The following is a 20,545-nucleotide window of genomic DNA, read 5'->3' on the forward strand; positions in this document are numbered from 1 at the left end:
TGCTGTTGAAGAAAAGTCTGCACATCAGCGTGGCTTTCTTAATGATTTATTGAAGCTTAAAAAGAAACAGAAAAGAAAAGAGATTTTGCTGTAATGGCAAACAGTTCCTGGGATGAGAAGATGCCATGGTGCTGTGGGATTGCAGGGCAGCTTGAATGCACTGAAAAGCTTTCCTGCACCCCCAGACTCAGAGGAGGCACCACAGAGTTCCTGTTTTCAAGCCTCCTCTTCATTCTGCATGCCATCTTCCTGTATCAGAAACTGTCACATTACCATCCAATCTGCTACCTTACATCTGTGCGTGAACTATTGCTACATCACTTAAAACAACAAAATTAAGCACATGTCGCTTTTAATTCTGCAATTCCTGCGTGTAGAGTCGCAGAAGGTAATTGCGGATGTCCGTTCGGACCGTAGACATGTCGACACGGGGGTTCCATCTCATCACCGCTTTTCCGTCGGGCCCCACCAGAAACTTCTCAAAGTTCCACTTGATGTCGTTGATTTTGAGAGGCTCCCAGAACAGCCTGCCGTAAGGGGCGCCAAAGTCGTCCCCGACTGGAGGGCAGGAGCGCTGGACGGCAGAACGTTGAGTAAATCAATCACGTACACAAGAGAGAAAAATACATACCTAGAGGTTTCACGTAGGTTGTTTGCTGTGCTGCACAGCAGGAAGTGGGACTTCTAGTGGTGTTCTTCTAACAATGGCTTTCTTATTGCCACTTCTCCATAAAGGCCAGATTTGCATTTCACATGATGGAATCAACAGTCCTCAGTGTCCCAAGCTTGGGTTCTTGTTTTACAAGCCAATGCTGCTTTGATTAAAGTGCTCCACACCTTTATCCCTGACCTGCTGTGTGTTGCGTTTCTTGGTCTTTAAGTTGTCCCTTCAATAATGTTCTTTTACCAAGCCTCTGAAGCCTTCATATATTTATTTATACCAAGATTGAATTACACATTGGCTAACTTTATCTACCTTTAAATGGATGACTTCCAAAGACAACTGGGTTGCACTGGGATTTACTTAAGGGTTTTATGGCAAAGGAGTTTAATACAAATCATCTTTAGTTGCAAAACAATAAAATAAAGTACTGTACAGTGAAGTACTGTATGTGGTTTTGACATGATAAAATGCAAAAAGCTGAAGGCATTTAAAATGTAGCCATTGTAGTAAGCAAGAATAACAATTTGTTTTAATAATAATAAAAAAGCAATATCTCTGAATGTTAAGTAGTGAGCTATTCAAGGAGCCTAAAGATTGGAATGCAGGATTCACAACTTAAAGGTTTTTTTTCCCTTTATTTTCTGAACCTGTAACTTACCTTGAGGAATGTGAAAACCCGTTGCTCGTTCTTGCCATTCACATCACCCTTCTCCATCAGCAGGAAGTTTGGAACAAATCCGTTGCCTGGTCTGACGTACCTGGCATCCAGAAAGAAAGCATCTTATCAGTGGTCGCGGCTCACAGCACTTTGCAGTTTGGCAGCTGCCCAAAAAAATCCCTCAGGCTGTTAAACTCTAGGATGTTATTCCAAAAACCAGTAATGATTTGTGGAACTGCAGACATAGCTTGAATGTGTGCAAAAAATGGCCAAAAATAAGAAAGTTATTGAATTACCAATTGGCAACTCTCTTGATTGCGTAAAGTTTGATTGATAGAAGTCTATGATCACTTACATAAATGTTCTTACTGAACTATAATTTAAGGGATTCTCACATTTTTACACTATTAGTTTCCTGGATTCAAAGTTCCTTCTACAGTTCGAGGAAACAAAATTTCCACCTGATGGCATTTACTTCAAACTTCTCTATCAGTTTTACACAATGTTCCTCTTTGTGACTGCCTGAAGTTTGACCTGCATGAAAAAAAAAAAAAAGTGGAAGAGTTTTCTTACCTTAAGCCCGAAAGGATTTCACTTTTCGTCCCCGGCTCCTGTTTGCCAAACTGGTTGCAGGGAAAGCCTAGAATAGTGAGACCGAGGGGTTTCAGCTCCTCGTGCAGTGCATTCAGTGCTGAAAGGAAACGCCAGGAACAAACAAACCAAAAGAATTTCAGTGACGAATGGAGTAATGCTCAAGTAACAAAGCCGACAGTGTGCAGCTGCTTACCTACATACTGAAAAGTCAATCCTCAGTATGTAGCGACATTGACAAAAAGGACAGTCTTGCCGGCGAAGTCGCCAAAGTTCACGACGCGACTTCCATTTAGAGTCCTTGCATTGTACTGGTAGATGGTGCCAGCAGTGGACGAGTCGCACCGCTGTGTGTACAGACATGAGGTTACAGAGTGTTTTGGCCAGAACACCAAGTAATTCTAACAAAGGTACATCTGCGTCACCCAACTGCTGCAAGTATTGATTTGTTTTTAACATGCGTTACACAAATGAAAAAATAGCGATATTAAATTCAGATCACTGTGACGGTCTGTACCTACCTTCGTAAAGTTAGAGGTAAGAAGTTTCCTCCAGACTCTAAGTGTTAACGTAAACTAATTTAAAAGTAAGTCTGGGGCCACTGACCTCAGTGATTCCATAATTATTTACCAAGCATAAATATATATTTGACCCAACCGGTTATGTTTTAAAAGGATCAAGAATTAATCACAATGTCTTGCAACAGTATTCATATCCCCTCTTATTTATCCCTCTCCATAAATACTTCATCAGGCTCAGTCAGGTTGGACTGGGAGCATTTATGAACAATGTTTTCAAGTTAATTTAGACTTTAACTGGGTCTTTGAGCACAAGAATATGCATTGATCCAAACTGTTCCATTGTAGCTCTGGCTGTTTGGTTTGGGCCTTTGGCCTACTGGAAGACTGGCCAGTCTTTTGCAGTCTCTTAACTGGTTTTCTTCCAGTATTGCTATGTATTTAGCCCCATCCATTTTCCCATCAACTATGAGCTACTTCCCTGTCCCTGTTGGGGAAGAAAAATCATTCCTAGAGTATGATGCTGTCACCATGTGTCACTGTGTTAATACTGATGCTCAGGGAGCTTTCTTCCACACACTATGCTTTACATGTAGGGAAAGAGTTTAAATTATCTCTGGTTACACTGGATTTTATTGAAGGGTTATACATGCCACACTTTTGAATATTATTTGTGAACATTTTTCAAACCATTAAGCATGTAAAGCATTCATGACTTAATACATTGATTAGCTTGGGGTGTGTTACTTTAACAACACAGGAGATCTAAAGGCCCAAATTATGACATGTTGATCTAATGAACTCTGCTTTAACAAGACCGCCAGCAAGAAGGGCAAAAACCTTCATCTTGATGGATCTCTTGACATCGTAATGTCTTACAGATGTCTAACAGAACCATCTGTTCTGTTTCATCAGAACATATTGTTTCTCTCTGGTTTGACTTATCATTACATACTGACTAATTCCTTATTCATCCGTTCACCTGGCTGCCAGGCAAATTTCCCTGTGGTGACAACCATGAAATAAAAAGTGAAGTGAAATGTGTTTCCCCTTTCATATCTCTATTGTTTTGTGGATTGGAGTTTCCAACCACTGCCAGCTGTCCTAGTGCAAAAACAGAGTCAACAGGAACTTTGCTCCATTACAAAAAAGAGGCACAACCTTTAACCAAAACAACTTAAATAATCCACTTGAAAACAATCTTTTCAAGATCTTGCAGCTCGTTGTTGATGACATCTTTCTTCAAAGCTAATTCATATGAGAGAGAGATGAAAAGTAGAGATTTTTGTGGTCAAAATGGTTTATGTTCTTTTGATGACTGGAAAAACATAATTATGCAAAAATGCGGATTAAAAATGTACTAATATAGTTTAACAATCACAAACACGTTATACTGATAAAATAAATTAGCATAATTGATAGGTGCTGGCATTTATGCCATCAATTATAGGCGATGGCATAAACGGCACCAAAGATCTGATAAGATGCCTGATAGATCCTGCTTTTATTCTTTAATAAAGAATACATGCTTACTAAAGCTCAAAAAGCAACAGGGCGCAGGTGTAAGCGCTGTCAGACAATAGCAAAACTAAAAATGTCGTCAGGCTTCAGGCTATTGAATTTGTCTGCACACACATTTCATATCAATAGATACCTGCACAAAGTCGGTTCCGCAGGCGGCGAAGGGTCGCAGCAGAGCGAGCAGCAGCAGCAGCAGCGGTGAGAAGGACCGCATGACGCCGTCTATCCACGACACTGTGACCGCTCTCTGTGGATGTCTCCCAGCTTCTCCCTCCCGGGAAGTAAACATCTGTGGCAGGGGGCGGAGGGCTGACATGACGCCATCTGCTGACGGACACGGATAGTAGCCAAACATGAACGAACGAACGAACGAACGAACGAACGAACGAACGAACGAATGAATGAATGAATGAATGAATGAATGAATGAATGAATGAATGAATGAATGAATGAATGAAGTTTTGGTTGAGATGATTTGGATAAAAAAAACAAACTAGTCATTTAAAAAACAGTGAAATGTAACTGTCAGTTTTAATGAGAGTTTGACTCAGTTTCTCTGAATGCAACATGCTGAGGTCCCCCCCCCCCCCCCTAAACACAGAGGGGTTTTCTTTTTTCTTATTCAAGGATCATTTCTCTTGTCTGGGATCAGCGGTTGCCATAGTGAGTTGCCACTCGACCATCTGCCCCGTGGGAAGTTGACAAGCCTCTTTGCATGCCTGTCGGAGCACCTCAGTGGCTTTATCTGACAACACAGTAATGGGAGAGATATCTCACTGCCACTTTAAAATGACTATAGAGAAGAACAGAGATGCCCCAGGCCAAGAAACTGTCATAATGCTTTGTAGGGATAATGCTATGTAATATCCTGTTGCCAAAAAATAGATGAGGGGCTGCGTAAATATATAATTAATCATAAAAATTAAAATGTGTTACTTTTGAAAAATGTTATTTTAGTACCAGTTTTCAAAAACCTAGGAGTGCTAGGTTTTTGATTTCTCCCCAGACTTACCGATGCAGGGCCAAAAGACCCTGAGTCCAAACTGACAACTCTGATGGCTCAAATTAGCATTCTTCTACAATTGTAAATGTGGCCGTTGACAGTCAGGCCAGAAGGTAGGAATGTGAATAGTCCATGTTGGGGGTGGGTATCTACGATACCTACAACTAGTCAGTCTAGTTTTGAAGCATACATGAAATGTTTTTGGAGAGATGTGACCTTTTGCAGCTGATCCATGATGTTGTGCTGCATTATCCAGGTCATTTTGCCAAATGTACATAGAGTTTGCAAAACATACAATCTGTTTCAAGCTAGCTAAGAGGGTATAAAATGACAGTTTAGAAATAAACTAACCAAATTAATTGTGTTGATCCACCTCAAAAAAATCATGCAAAAAGTGTAAGCAAAAGAAATCTGGGAGACTTTGCACATGCAAATTTGCATGCAGCCTTTTGTGCTGCGGAGGATAAATAGGTGACTGCTTCACCTATTTAGTTCACAAGAACTAATGGCATTTATTTCAGTTATAATCTTGCGGGGGGTGACCAAGGTTCCATCACTATGTGACAGCTGGTCAGCAAACCTGGCAAACATGATTGACATGGCAGCACTGAATGCACATGTGCTTTATCAGGCATGCATTGGGGTGCAGGAGAGATGGGTGGACTTCCTGGTTGAGCTTGCAAAAGAGTTCGGTAACTCTCATGTGAGTGAGAAGAAGGCACACAAGGAGAAACTGCTTTGGCAACAACCTTCCACACCCAGCTCAGGCAAAAGGGCGAAATGTCAGGTCAACCATCGATGCAGGATGCGTGTCCTGAGGCCGAAACATCATCAGTGACCCCTCACACCCCCACCATGGACTGTTCTCCCTGCTGCCCTCTGGAAAGAGGTTCCGCAGCATCCGGTGCAGGTCCACCTGGTTCCGAAACAGCTTTTTCCTACTTGCCATCAGACTGCTGAACTCTTAACTGGACTGCACTCAAAAACTGGTCTCCACTTTATACCTTGCACATGTACAGAGCTAAATAACTTCTATTTTACTGTCAGTCCTGCACTTTATATTTTATATTTAGATTTATATTCATATTTTATACTGTATTTTATTTTACTCACAACATTGGAACCTCAAACATTATCCTGAGCCGTATGCAACGAAATTTCGTTGCATACCCTGTGCATTGAAAATGACAACAAAGTCAGTCTAAGTCGAAGTCTAAGGAACAATTGTGCAACTGTGAGATGCGTTGAGGCCATTACCAGGGTACTTATAAGGTAATGGCCCTATTTACTGAACAAAAGCACCTGCTAGATAAAATCCTTCAGGCCAGTTGGACTATCTCTAGACTGAATAGGTATATGTCACAATGGACTAACTCCAGCACTTCTAGTGTTTGTAACTTATATTACTGTATTCCGTGAACTAGAGTACCCAGAAAACCCACACATGTCCAAATTGTGCCAGCCCTGTTTTCATTTGACAGTAGTGTTGTTGTAAACTTTGTGCTGTTCTGACATGATAACCTTGTGAAATACATTGAAGTGTCTAGTCATGATTTGACAGCATTTTTAAAGGTCAAGTTTTGCAAGGCACAGTAGCTTAAAGCCCAACCAGAGGCTGGAGTTGCAAACAAGGAAACTGATGTGTACTGTTTTTGCAAAACATCAGATGGACTTTATCCTGAATGGAACTAGATATTATACTTTAATCATGCTTATTAGCAGACTGAAGGTAATATCAATAAATTCAAATGAATTAAATTAAGATTTGGTGGGAAAATTATGCTCGAAGCCGATCTTACAGTAAAAGAAATGATTATTAAATTATTGGCATTTCTGGGTTACCTGGCCTTCAGTGTGTTTATCCTCCTTAAGAAACCGTCGGTGTAGTTTTAATGTTCACCACTGGAGGGCAACGCTGAGCCGTTAGTCCTAACAGTGACAGATAGAACGCAGTGGAACGGTCGGTGAGCCCAGCGACGCCGGTGAAAGATGGCGTCTCTTCTACACCCAGATAGAGTGGTCTATCTGGTCCGTGGACAGAAAAGGATTAGAGCCCCCTTATCTCAACTTTATTTTTGTCGCTACTGTAGCGAGTTAAGGTCGCTAGAATGTGTGTCTCATGAGGTACGTTATTTTTTTTTCCCCCTTCGATAGCGGGTAACTGCTTTGTTGTTAGCCGGGCTGCTTGTCGCTGTGACAGAGGGGCGGGACTTGTGACTCATCGCGCAGAGTGAATGGCTAAGCGCTTTGTCATTCTACTGCTTTTCCTGCTTTCCCGTAATTTTATTGGCTGGACGGATTCACTTCCGTTAGAGTTAGCGTTATGTAGCGTAAACAGGCTAGGTGGTTTAAGCTATACTTTAATCTTGATGTAAGACAGTTTATATAACTGAAAAATACATATTGTCTGTACCATAAGGAAATGAACCCATTTATAATCAACGTTGGGCTGGCTTTGTTATCAGTTATGCCATCTTATTTAGGAAATGTAGCTTCGTAAAGAGGCCAATAGTTTGTAACACCACACCCAGAGACGCTGCACTGCTTCACTCTTCCAACGCATCTTAGGGGTTTCTATGCAACTATCTCATAACGTTTAATTTAAAAAACCCTGTCATTCATAATAGCTAAATAAATAATAAATTAATAAAGACGCATGAATACAACGCCAGCCACATGTTTTGTTGCCTCTTCTTAAGATATGTCAAAATCCTAAAAATACATATTTTTTTAAATTGGCTTTAAATAATCTCATACTGAACATTTTAGAAATATTCAACCTTTAACTAGAGTTGATTTATTTAATGAGGGAAATAAATCCTAAGTTAGGAAGTAATTGTTTAACAATGTCATTAATGACATAAATGTTGGTACCCCTAACAATTCCTTTATAATAATTGTAACTACATATTTATTATTTAAACTTTTGTAAAGGGATAAATTTCTAAGAACGTCCGATTAATATTCCTTGACCAGTCATTTACCAGGGCTGGAAATATTAACTGACACTGCCTCTTTTTTATTGTTGCCTCCAAGTTAGACATAGACCAGAGTATATCTTGCGAACACACAGTGAGAAGGATTTTAAGGCATAGAAAACATATCCAAAGATGGTTCTTAAAGAACTGCTTCAGTCCAGTTAAACCCAAAGATATTCATAACTCGAGGAGATTTAAATATTTTCTCTTTATCCAACCGTCAAGTTTGAAATTTGATTTCACATTAGATGGGTTTCTCTCAAAATATAATAAAACAAATGCCATTAAAACATAAATATGTACAACTTGTTAAACTGGGCTGGGGCTTAGTTGAGACTAAGATCAAGTGGAAACAAACTCCAAGTGGGTTTGGTATGAAGCAAAGGATGAACATGTGGGAAAGCACCTCATGGCCACTGTTAGATGCTAGAAATGTTATTCAAGTTGTAAGAAATGTTCAAATAACTGAATGTACATACACTTAAACAGTGAAGATGTTTATTTAAAGGTTGGAAGTTTTCTTAAAGGTCCATAAATATGACAGGTACTGTACACAAAGTTTAAACAAATAACAACAATTGAGAATGATATTCTTGCTGAAGCTCTTCACAGATAAACTGACTCCCCTGTTGTTTCTCTGACTCTGTTAATTAGGTGGACTCCCATTACTGTCCTAGTTGTCTGGAGAACATGCCGTCTGCTGAAGCTAAGCTGAAAAAGAACAGGTTATTTATCATCTAATACTTGTTCTACTACTACCAGTATTACTCTCTGGGAATGCATTTTATATCAATCGTTGATCCGCTTTTATCCCTTTGCTCTGATATAGGTGTGCAAATTGCTTTGACTGCCCATGTTGCATGCACACTCTGTCGACTCGGGCCACTAACATTCCAGCTCCTCTGCCCGATGATCCTACCAAGACAACGATGAAGAAAGCCTACTACCTGGCCTGTGGTTTCTGTCGCTGGACCTCCAGAGATGTAGGAATGGCTGACAAATCAGTTGGTAGGCATTTATTCTATTTGCACATTAATTTTGTTAGCTTTGGGGACACTAAAGCTAAAAAACACCCACAATTATCATCTGTAAATTTGCGTTACGACCACTTAAATCTGATGTTTTGGAGCATTTTGTCTGTTGCAGCCAGTGGTGGATGGCAGGAGCCAGAAAACCCCCACGGTCAGCGGGTAAGTTGTACCCTGTGGTCACTTGAGCACTCTTGAGTTACTCACATGTTCCTTGGTCACACACTGCATTCTTTTGAATACTTTTCTGAGAAAGTTACTTCCACACATTCATAGCCGAAGGCAAATGTAAACTCTGTTGTTGGAACTTAGAGTTCAGATTCAGCACAAATAACAAATTATTACTTTTCTATTTATTTACAGTGAAGTTCCAGTCAGAGTGGGCAGTCACATGTTTTGGTCAGCTGCAGAGACTGCTGTTACCAATAAGCTGTTAAAATCATATTAAAAGTTTGTCAACTACATTTTTTTATCCAGAAAAGGAGTTCAGCAAATGATCAAAATCATTGTTTGTCATGTGGATTTTTGGAAACGTATGTTTCCATTCAAGTTAGTTATTTAAATATAGAAGGAAGCTGGGCTTGCAACTAGCAGACTTAAAGTGGATGGTTCTCAAGCTGGAATCATTATTACAGGATTTCCGTATATCCTTAAAAAGATTTACATTAATGTGTCTGAAACAAAGTCCTTAAAATGTCTTAAATTCTACCTTTTTTTTGGCATCTGCCATTGGTAAGTGTAAATGTGTCACTTGTTGGCTGGCTGGCCGTTTGTCTTTGCCACTGGCTCAGTTCTGTTGCCAACCTGTCGATGCATTTTGCACAAAAAAAATCTTGGCACTAATACAATATAAAATATGCAATCTTCTTCTGTACATCAAATTAATGTTCTTCTGTACATCTCTGTCGTGACACAGGTCTTAAATTTGATGCTTAATGGTCATAAAAAGTCTTAAATCCGTGTTGGTGAAAGCTGCAAAAAACCCTGTGTTATGATCTTGAAAGCTTGTGTTTTGTTTAAAAATTCACAAGGAATATGGTGACCTGTCTGTGGATGACTTTTCGTTTGCCACAGATCTCCAAGCTGATTGAGTATTACCAGCAGCTCGCCCACCGAGAGAAGCAGGAGAGAGACAGGAAGAAGCTGGCAAGGAGACGACAGTGCATGCCCCTGGCATTCTCGGTACTCTGCTCCCCCTGAGAGAGACGCTTTCACGCAACTCTTTCCAAAAATGTCACATCTTTTTCTTTAACCTTTTAAAATGTCAAACGGCAGTGGTGTCATTTGTTTTGTACTCACTGAGATCAACAGCCATCTGCAAGTTAAAGATCTGATCCACTGCAGCTCGGTCTCAGGTTTAGGTAGAGCGGGTGTCACTGAGTGCCAGCATACTTTTTATTTAAAAAAGGAAGAATTGTTGTGGTTGACCAGTGACCAGACTGTTTCAGCTCTGATTGAAATACCTACGCTGTGTCCATCCATTTCTGCTGCTTTTTGTGACTGAGTATCAAAACAGCCTCCAGCTTGTCTGTGGTGATCAAATGAAAAATGTTTATGTAGATATCATGTTTGTGTATTCCTGCTTTCTGCTTTTAAAGCTAGCTACATTAACACCCATTAATTCAAACCTGTGCTTCCTGTTGTATGTTGTAAACTCTTAAGATGTCCTGCGGCTCCATTTTGCCATCTCAAATGATCGTTTCTGTTGCAGTCGCATGTCACCAAATGCCATTAATGTTTTTGCTTGATTGCTTCGGTTTCACCTTCTCTCCTTTTTTCTTCCTTTGCTTATGCACTCTGATATTTTGATTTTTACCCCCCAGCAACACACTATTCATGTGGTGGTGAGTTATACTTTCACAATTTGGATAGTCCTGTCTATTACAGTTGCACTTTTATCTCTTTCCTTGTTAACACTGTCACTGATCGACCTCACAGATCACATGAATGTCTCCTTGGGTAAATTAAGCTTAGATTCACACAAGGGGAGCTTTATGTTTGCATCTTAACATCTGTCTATTTGGAAGGGGGGAAAAAAGCATTTAAGCCTAATTAAGTCAAGAAATCCCCCCTCGTCTTCCTCCAGCTGCTCCGTTCTGTGTTCCTTGTCTTTCACAACAAGATGTAAAAACTCTATCTGGCTTATTTGTTGTCTTTAATGTTAAAAAAAAAAAAACTCCTTTCTGTTTTTGTTAAGAGCTGACATGGATTTATCTCTTAGACAGAGAATTTGTCTTGTAGAAAAATAGCCGTAGATTAATTTCATAAATCATTGTGACTCCCCCGTAGTTGTCTTTTGGCAGTCTGCCTGATCATGTTTTTTTCTGTCCGAATTCAACCAGGAAAAATACGGCCTTGGAACCAGACTGCATAGGCAGAGACCTGGAGCCCCAATAGCCACTCTGGCTGGACTTAGGTGAGTATTCACTTATCAAATAGGAAGAACGCTGCTACTTTTGCATCCTAGAGTTAAACATTTTCATATTTGTGTGACCTCAGGGGGGTTGTTATGATTCTGCTCAGTAACTACACTCGAATGTCTCCACATCATGATGACTTAGACAAATGTTTTACCTTTCATTGGTTTTAGGGCTGAAACAATTAATCGTGATGAACCAATTATTAAAAATAATTATCAATTAATTTGATTAATCGTATATGAAGTATACAGACTTACAAAAAGATATATCTGCCTGGTTCAAATTCACTAAAGGAATGCTATCTTACTGCATTTAGGTAATAAAATGTTTATTGTCTTATTTAAAAAAAGGAATTGAATCATTTGTGTACTTGCATCTTTTAAATGAAAACATGCAAAATATGGCAATTTTTTTTTTATTCGATTACTCTATTAATCGTCAGAATAATTGAATAGAATAATCGACTAATTAATCTTTAGTTACAGTCCTAGTTGGTTTGATTATTTTATCAACCCTTCCAACATAGTCAACAGCTAAGGTGATGTTGGAGCATCACCTGAGGTAAACACAGTTACAACGTAACTTAATAATTAATTACTAATTGGTTGAGTAAAAGCTAGTAAACCAGCTTTTACTGGTCATGCTTTCATTCCATGGTCTACACGTGATTTTTACATTTACCAGTTGGCTGAAACTTCCCAACACATAACTGGGAGCAGAAGTGGCTACATCAATATTACTAACTGAGCCTTCTCAGGAAGGAGCTACAAACCCTTCACCACTTTGAACTGTAAAGGTTATTATGGGGCTGTTATTATGAGTTTAGTGTTGTCAAATGGTTCAAAGTGAAAAAAAAAACAGGAGCTACATCTATTACCCAACAATCTTTTAATATTAGTCTTGTCAATGTTCTGTTATTTGGACTCAACAACTTTAAGTGTATTTAATGCACTAAATGTGGCCTACATAAGCAACATGGTGCAGAGCTCAGTCATATATTGGGAAAATCTCAAACATGAAGTATTAGCTTGGTGCCTGTTTTGTCAATTCATTGTATCAGCTTCAGTTCTTCATAAAGGGTGGGGTCAACTCTACTGGACTGTGTGCAGAAAACTAAAGTTCTAAACACCGACTTCGCTCTTCCATGTATTACTTTGTTCAAAGTTGTGCAGTGTTGTTGGAACAGGAAGTGGCCACCCTCAAACAGTGTCCAAAAAATGTGGATATGTGGAGGCACTAATTTCACTGGGACTAAAGGGCCAGAAAACATCCCATAATCCCTTCTGCACCAAACATTTCCTTTCTGTCACCACAGCTAGCAAACTGCAGGGCGTTCAGTGCCGTTTTCCTGGCAACTGCTAAAGCCAGACTCATTCATTGGATTACCAGATGGAGAGGCGTGATCTGTCTCTTCACAGAGCACATCTCTATTGCTACAGTGTCCAGTAGCTGTGGGATTGACATGACTGCATTCAATGGTTTGTGTCGTACTTGGCAGCGTACAGCCCATAATCCGGGTGGATCAGGTTGCACGATGTGAAAGGACAAAGTGTTCTGTAATGGGGGGTTTATGGTTATGTGTTTAATTCAGAGCTTTGATCTGAAAGGGGATGAAGCAGGTGTGTCCAAAATGCAGCTCAGGGTCTATTTTTGGTGCTTGGAATGATTTTGTGCAGCCTCCCTGCATAATTGTAAAATGATACAAGTTTAATACAAGAGTAAGCAAAGTCCAGTTGTTGTAGCTAAACCACAAGACCAAAGTTTTATACTTTGGTTTATTTGCCAAAGTAGAAAACGATCGATCAAAAGTAGGAAACTGTGTGTATTTTTAAGTATACAAACTAGGACCTATTATCCCTGCTGCCACCCTCCTGCCTTAAATGAATGAAAGATTATTAGGCTTCTGCAGGACTTGTTGACATACTCAGGAGGCATTGCAAGCATTTAAATCGTCTCTGTTTTAGCAGAGATGCATCCAAAACCTGAAGGACAAAGATTGAAAACCACTGACCAAGAACTTTTTGATCTTTTCATTTGTTTAACCAGCATTGAGCAGCAACAACTGTGACAGGGGCAATGGTGGATTATTATTATTTTTGCCTTGAAGCCACTCCATTGGTTCCTCTGGCATCGCAGTAACTCAGGACTATTAATTGAAACTGCGATAAAATATTTTAGTTGTTTTAAAACCTAACTTTTGAAAACTTCGACTCCTATCTTGTTTAAAGGCTGTCAATCTAAAACGTTTGAGTCCCTACAGTAAAAAAAAGGGTCGTTTCTTATCGGTGTGAAACAGTTTTTGTAGTTTTATGTCTCGTGTCTTGATATACAGTAAGTGCTCCCTTAAAGAGAATCAACAAATCACCTGTTTGTGTTTCTTAACCAGCCTTAAAGAAGGTGAGGACCAGAAGGAAATCACAATCGAACCCGCCCAGGCCCTTGATGAAGTAGAACCCCTGCCTGACGACTGCTACACCAGACCCATCAGTTTACCCGAAGGTAGGATTTTTGTCAAGAAGCACCTCTTGATTACCTTGCGACGGTGGCTGAGGAGAATCTGCGTCTGTCGGTGTGTGCGCAGTGACCACGCTGCGCCAGCGGCTGCTGCAGCCGGACTTCCAGCCTGCAGGAGCTTCTCAGCTCCACCCCAGACACAAACACCTCCTGATGAAGCGTTCGCTGCGCTGCAGGGTCAGTACAGCTCCGCTATTTTACGGCTCTCTAATGGTTTTATTTATTTTTCTTTAGGGGCAGAGGGATGGTTGATCTAATTTGTAAAACATCGTTTTTCTTAATGACTTTCCTCAGAAATGCGAGCACAACCTGAGCAAGCCAGAGTTTAATCCAACTTCAATCAAGTTCAAAATTCAGCTGGTGGCTGTGTGAGTAGTTGTCAGTGTGTGGGCGTGTGTGTGTGTGAAGTAAATCAGCCTCGGGCTCGATTAGGCTAATCTGGGGAAAATTGATTGTGCAGCTGTAAATACATGTTCGAGCGCATGGGTTTAAAGAGATATTGTTCTGGAAATTAAACAAATTTCAGCTCTAAATACTTGATTAAAGTCAGGCAGCAATGATTTGGTTTCAGTTGAAAAAATTGAATTAATAATTAATAATTTAACAGTTCAGTGACCTGCGAATTGTTAACAGAGTTTGGATGTTTGGCTGTCGGTGAAGTGGTTGCTCTGTTTTCCTCCATCAGGAGCTACATCCCTGAAGTAAGAATAATGTCCATTCCAAATCTCCGATACATGAAGGTCAGTTTCTGCCCTGGTTTTGTCTAAATGCATCCCATTCTTAAGAAAAAACAAACATTAGATTCTCAGCTAATGCTGCTAGGGTCCAGAAACTGTAAACCAGTCTGGATCATCTCCATTTTTACATGTGAAATAATGAAAAGTTTCACCTGTTTTTTTTTCACATGTGTTGCGTGTTAATGACCGATGTTGATAGAATTGTAATCTTTTTTTATTTTGTTTCTCATTCAACGTAAGCGATATAGGGAAACTGAAACACAGCCTTATTTAAAACCTGCGCACTTGATAATGTTATGTTACACAGCAAATAACAAGTGGCAATTAAGTTAACCTGTCTAAAATCAGTATAAGATGCGAAGCATGTCCTCATCTTCAGCACAAATTCACGTGTTAAGAACATGTTGTTTGTCTGGAAAAATGTGGAAAAGTTTCTTTTAGTAAACTGCTTGAAATCGACTGTGGAAAACACAAAAAATCTTTCCTTTTCTCTTTGCTGTTCGCATAGGAGAGTCAGGTGCTGCTAACCCTGACCAACCCGGTGGAGAACATTACTCATGTCACACTGGCTGTTTGTGAAGAAGATGATCCTGATGATATTAACAGCACTTCCAAGGTATGTTTTGATTCTGCCGTCGCCAAGTTGTTTTATTGGGACTGAAACTCCAGTTAGATGACCTTGTTTTTAAAATAAATTATTGTGGATTAAACAAGTTAAACATTAGACTGCAAGTGCTAATTTCATCAAACCGGTTGGTTAGTAGAGTGGTTCCAGGTCCAGCTGAGTTACTCACCCAATAAATCAAAGAAAAGGGCAGACAAATCTATTTATGGCAACAAATCTAATTTGTTGCCATAATATTCTTGTGGATATTTTTTGCTTCCTTAGAAATTTAAATTCAATGCGAGAATATTTTATAGATATTCCTAATCTCTAGAATTTAGGAGGAGTTACAACATTCGCTAGATGTAGTTACATAAAATGTTCTTGATTGCTGTGTTGAAATATGTTTAGTAAGAGTTTATACAGTTAATATAATTATTAAAAGGACAAGTACCCGGCCTTTAAAAATGTCCTTTAGTGTTAGTCTCAGATTTTTTTTTGTCCTTTAACATTATGAAGTGTACCTTTAAAGAACACCTCATTTTTTATTTCACTGGGAACATTTATGGAAAGTTTTATTATTACATTTGCAACTTGTTTCCTGTGCAGGTTCTTGTTCCCAGTAAGGAACTGGTTTTGGCAGGGAAGGATGCTGCAGCTGAGTACGACGAACTGGCCGAGCCTCAGGACTTCCAGGATGATCCAGAGTGAGTAATCGACACTGACCTCTCGCACACACACACACACACTAAATCAATGCAGAACCCTCAAACTTATCTCTGTCCTTTTTCTCCAGCATCGTTGCCTTCAGGAAGTCCAACAAGATTGGTTTCTTCATCAAAGTGGTCCCTCTGAAAGAAGAGGACACGGATGTCACCGTTTCATTTAGGATGCGCCACGACTTCCGTAACCTCGCAGCTCCCATCCGGCAGAGCGAGGAGGGGGGCGACGCTGCTCACGAGGCCGTTTGGCTCACTCATCATGTAGAGCTGAGGCTGGGGCCGCTCGCTCCCTGAGTGCAAATAAAAACCTTTAGCGTTCTTCAACTAGTCTGTTTAAACTAGTGTTCGTTTAGTGGAAGCTGACGGAAGTTGCTTTTGTTTCATCTTACTTGACGTCACCAGTGGTTGCACAATAACCTTCACCTGCATCTTAGCTCGGCGTTAAATTATAGGAAACTGTTGTTGACTGCTGCATCGGTTTCATCTCTTTTTAAATGATTGTTTTGCTGCTCCATGGCAGGTTATATTTCACTACATCATCCTTTCTCTCCCTAAACACTGTACAGTTTATTAGTACAAAGCAGCTTCTGTGTGGGAGGGGTTAGGAAGTATTAATGTTTACAGTGTTGATTAGTGCTTACAGTGTTTTCTTTATTTCCTGTGTCTGGTTATAATTCACCGTAACGCTGAGATGGTGCGAAATATTCGGACTGAAACCAGCGAGCAAAATCACGAGAGACGAGAACTAACTGAAAGAGCCGCCGCCTCTGCTCCGTTTGTTTATGCGTCTTTGTCAGCGTCATTTTCTGCGGACCATAGTTTTCTATTTGCTTGCATGCTCTATCTATATGAAATACAGCACATGTTAACGTCTTCACGCTCTGCACTCTCTGAACATACCTGCCTATATTTCACAGTTGTACAGGAATCTATTTAAATCACTTCTTACAGAATAACCACTTACATTTAAGGTTTACTGACTAAAACGTCTCAGTGCATTTAGCAGCTCATTGACAGCGTACACAGGCTGTTAATCTGAGATCACCTCCAGTTTATGCACCCAGATTTATCCGCCATTTTGCAGGACTGATTAAAGGTAACCTCGTCTCTGTTGCCCACCTTCAAATGTGACTGCCTCCATTAAACTACACGAAGGTCGAGAAAATAGCTTTAGGTACAAAAAACTCATCATGTGTTTGTACTTGAAAACTTTTCCTCCTCTTGGTTGGCAAGCGTTACTGACAAGCCTGTAAGTGGATGTTGTGCAAAACTGTCCCATGTGTTATCCTTGGCAAAAAAAAATAGAGCTGTACATCAATTAATCTGCACTACTGGCTAATAAATTAATAACATGCTGTAATGGATCTATTTGCTTTTTATGGTAACAGTTAAGGCGACTTACGTTATTTAATCGGGTGCTCTTTTATTTATTTTTTTCTTATTTCATTTTACTTTATGGATTATCTCCACACAGCGTCATTCGAAAATCATTCGACCGTAATTATGAAGGATGTAGCTTCATTAATTATTGCTCACTTTGTTTTTGCTTTCAATTAATTTCAGAGTGAGAGTGTGGTGCACCTTGAGCTGCCTAACTCCTAAATTGGAAAAGTCTCACTTCTTTTCTTTGCCAAATATTTCCAAAAGTTCCCCCAATTTTCATTTGTACATAGGTTTTTTAAGCAAAAAAATTTAATTAAATGAAAAAAAGCGAAAGTATGACGCTTTATTTTAAGTATTTGTTAGGTCTGGATAAATATGGAAAAAGAGTTTTATTTCTAGACTTTTTCCTCCTGGCCAATACTTTCCCTTTCTTTCCAGACAACATTTTACAAGCGAGTCCCAGGGATCGTATTTGGCCTCTTGTTAATTTCCTGTTGTAGATGTGATGCATGTCTTTGGTTTAAAAGAAGGAGCTGCACGGATCCAAAATGTGTTGCTCAGTCTGAACCAATGTCTCCGACTGAGAATCAGCTCATCTTGCAAATATGGACTGCATTTGGTCAAACCACACAGTCCTCCCTATTGTGAGACCAGACCCACTTAGGACCCATTTAGCCTGAGTTAAAGCCTTATTGAGCCCAAATACAGAAGTTGGGGGTGAGTCATCCAGAATCTACTGCACACCTTTCACATCAGTCTGGCTTTAAATGTGGAATCTGCTTAAACTACAGAATACGAGGAAGGACAAATTAATAATGACGTTTTTCTGCGTTCCGGTTTCTTTTATGAAGCTCATCCATTCTTTGTCTAACCTGAGTGAAGTTGCCCCCCGTCTGTGCTGTTGTAATTTTTAAGATTTTTTGAAAAAAAAAAAAGGTCTCCAGAGGTCACCAGAGATCAGCCTGCTGCCCGCTCCCCTAACCCATTAACAAAATGAAACAAAAGTGTTATAAATTAATTGTGCTATATTTGTGCAGCTAAAATTTAATAGCTCAGTCGATTGAGACGGCATAAGTTTGATTTTGTAAATTTGTGGTGGTTGATCTTCAATGGCCTCTGGAAACATTTAGTAATCATATTACAAGATTTTGGAAAATATATAGGAACTCTGACTTTACACATTTAAACAGTGAGTCAGCACTATGAGAGAGTTTTCAGATTAAATTTTTTTTTGTTTTTTTTGTTCAAGTTGATCTCTGAAGCCGAGTTCTCTCGTGCAGCTATTGTTAAAAGAGGAAGAAACTTCAATGGAGATGTTGATGATTTTCCCCACAGGGTGGCGCCATAGGCAAGCAGATTTTTACACTGCAGATGTCAACGTAATGAAGCTTAGAGAGGATAGAAGCATCTAAATCCAGCCTTGAGTTTTATTTTTGGGTTACTGTCCATGGAAAACAGAACAATGAGTCATTTTACAGACAAACACTTAGAATCCAACCTTTTCTCTTCAAGGTTTGAGTCAGGAGAATGAAATCTGCATCAGAAGCAGAGAGTAATGATTTTCTCTTTTTTTTGCAGCAGGTATCATTTCTTGCTCTACACTTATCAGCCCCGTTCAGGGGGCTGATCTGCACACACACACACACACACACACACACACACACAGTGGTGTTTTTGAAAAGGCAGATCAGATATTGTGAGTTGCAGGTATGTTGGCGCTCCCCACCGAGGCCCTCTGCTTAGTAAACAGACCCAGTAGGGCCTAGGTAATAAAGCCGTGCTTTTCTTTTATCTTTAGCACATATAAACAACCCCCCAAAAATGGGGATAGGGGAACGTCACGGGAGCTATAAATCACCACAGAAGATGAGGTAATAAAGAACACACGGGCCGAGTCCACAACAAAACAACCCAAACATCAAACCGGGCTGATGATAGCAGTAGGTTAGCGCACAGCAGTCGCACTAAACACGACCTTCTAGGCTGCTGCGGCACAGCTGAGAATATTTTACTTTATATAAGAAGATGCGGCGTTTCTCTTGGTGGGCCTGTGTGCACAGTCTGTCATAATTGCATTTAGCTCAACAGAGCTAAATTACTATTTACTAATAGCTCATTACTATTTCTCAGTAATGAGAAATAACTGGACCGCATGTGGCACGTTGTGATTTGTGCACATAACTGTGTTATGAGCAGGACCCCGGAAAAAAAAAAATCCCCCAAAACCCATCTGCAAGACCAAATTCCTGGCTTCCCCCAGTCGGATTAAATATTTTCCTGGATGGAGACAGGAATAAACTACAGCACGCTCAAAACCGTTAACAGAAAAAAAAACGTACCTTTTTCTACAATATGAAGACTATTCTGTAGATTAACTTTATGATTTTGCGCTGAATCGCACGAAAGAAGTCAAACCTCTTAATCTTTTTTCTAATATATACTTCATTATATTTTGTCAGGACTTTTGGGATAGATCAACATACAGTAGGGGGCGGGGGGAAGTATGGCTTTCACAAAAAGCCCGGCTCAAAAGTGCCTGTGTTGAGTCCAGACATCTCCTAATTCCAAACAGCATCTGAAAGATGAAGGAACACAGCCGGCAGATCAGAGGTAAAGTTTAAATCAGGGTTGGGGTCTAAAAACAATTCAGCTTCTCACCATCTTCCATCTGAAAATGGAAGGAGTAGGGAACGACCGCAACCCCCCCCCCAAGACTTGGATGTCCACTTAAACAGACAGGCTAGGAAATGAGAACATTTAATCGGAGAAGCAGTCAAGAGGCTTATGGTAGCTCTGGAGGAGCTGCAGAGATCCACACTTTCAGGTAGGGAGATGCAGAGAGAATGGCAGACGGACGGCAAACATTTGGACTCTCAAACATGCTCTCCATTGTGAAATATTGCTTGGGTGATATTGAATAGAAGTGAAGAAATGGTAGAGAAATGCATCAAAACACTGGCAGATGTGATTGCTCTAAAACAGGGGTCTCAAACTCCAGTCCTCGAGGGCCGCAGTCCTGCAACATTTAGATGTGCCTCTGCTGCACCACACCTGAATAGAATAATTAGGTCATTAGCAAGGCTGGGAGAACTGATCTACACAAGCAGGAGGTCATTAAGTCATTTCATTCCAATGTTTTGTAACCTGTGGCACATCTAAAAACTGCAGGACTGCAGGCCCTCGAGGACTGGAGTTTGAGACCCC

At 40.0% G+C, this 20,545-nt stretch overlaps 2 protein-coding genes across 3 annotated transcripts; one reads left to right on the plus strand and one right to left on the minus strand.

The window, feature by feature from the left end:
* Positions 1–30: 30 nt before the first annotated feature.
* On the minus strand, positions 31–4,283 carry LOC102237238 (glutathione peroxidase 3). The gene is made up of 5 exons (XM_005795403.3): positions 4,086–4,283; positions 2,110–2,260; positions 1,896–2,013; positions 1,323–1,422; positions 31–574 (listed from the first exon to the last, which is right to left on the minus strand). The coding sequence occupies exons 1-5, from the start codon at positions 4,266–4,268 to the stop codon at positions 353–355; spliced, it is 774 nt and encodes a 257-aa protein (XP_005795460.2). The 5' UTR covers positions 4,269–4,283; the 3' UTR covers positions 31–352.
* Positions 4,284–6,812: 2,529 nt separating this feature from the next.
* Positions 6,813–17,322, plus strand: dctn4 (dynactin subunit 4). Of its 2 annotated transcripts, XM_005795404.2 has the most exons (14): positions 6,813–7,079; positions 8,588–8,658; positions 8,763–8,941; positions 9,080–9,123; positions 10,036–10,143; positions 10,785–10,805; positions 11,304–11,377; positions 13,768–13,880; positions 13,963–14,072; positions 14,190–14,263; positions 14,581–14,635; positions 15,141–15,248; positions 15,846–15,943; positions 16,033–17,322. In XM_005795404.2, the coding sequence occupies exons 1-14, from the start codon at positions 6,945–6,947 to the stop codon at positions 16,250–16,252; spliced, it is 1,410 nt and encodes a 469-aa protein (XP_005795461.1). In that variant the 5' UTR covers positions 6,813–6,944; the 3' UTR covers positions 16,253–17,322. The 2 variants fall into 2 exon arrangements, with proteins under 2 accessions (XP_005795461.1, XP_005795462.1); XM_005795405.2 differs by lacking the exon at positions 10,785–10,805 and having other exon boundaries at positions 6,819–7,079.
* Positions 17,323–20,545: the final 3,223 nt, after the last annotated feature.

The sequence above is a fragment of the Xiphophorus maculatus genome, chromosome 23 (genome assembly GCF_002775205.1).
Source record: "Xiphophorus maculatus strain JP 163 A chromosome 23, X_maculatus-5.0-male, whole genome shotgun sequence".
Lineage (NCBI taxonomy): Eukaryota > Metazoa > Chordata > Actinopteri > Cyprinodontiformes > Poeciliidae > Xiphophorus > Xiphophorus maculatus.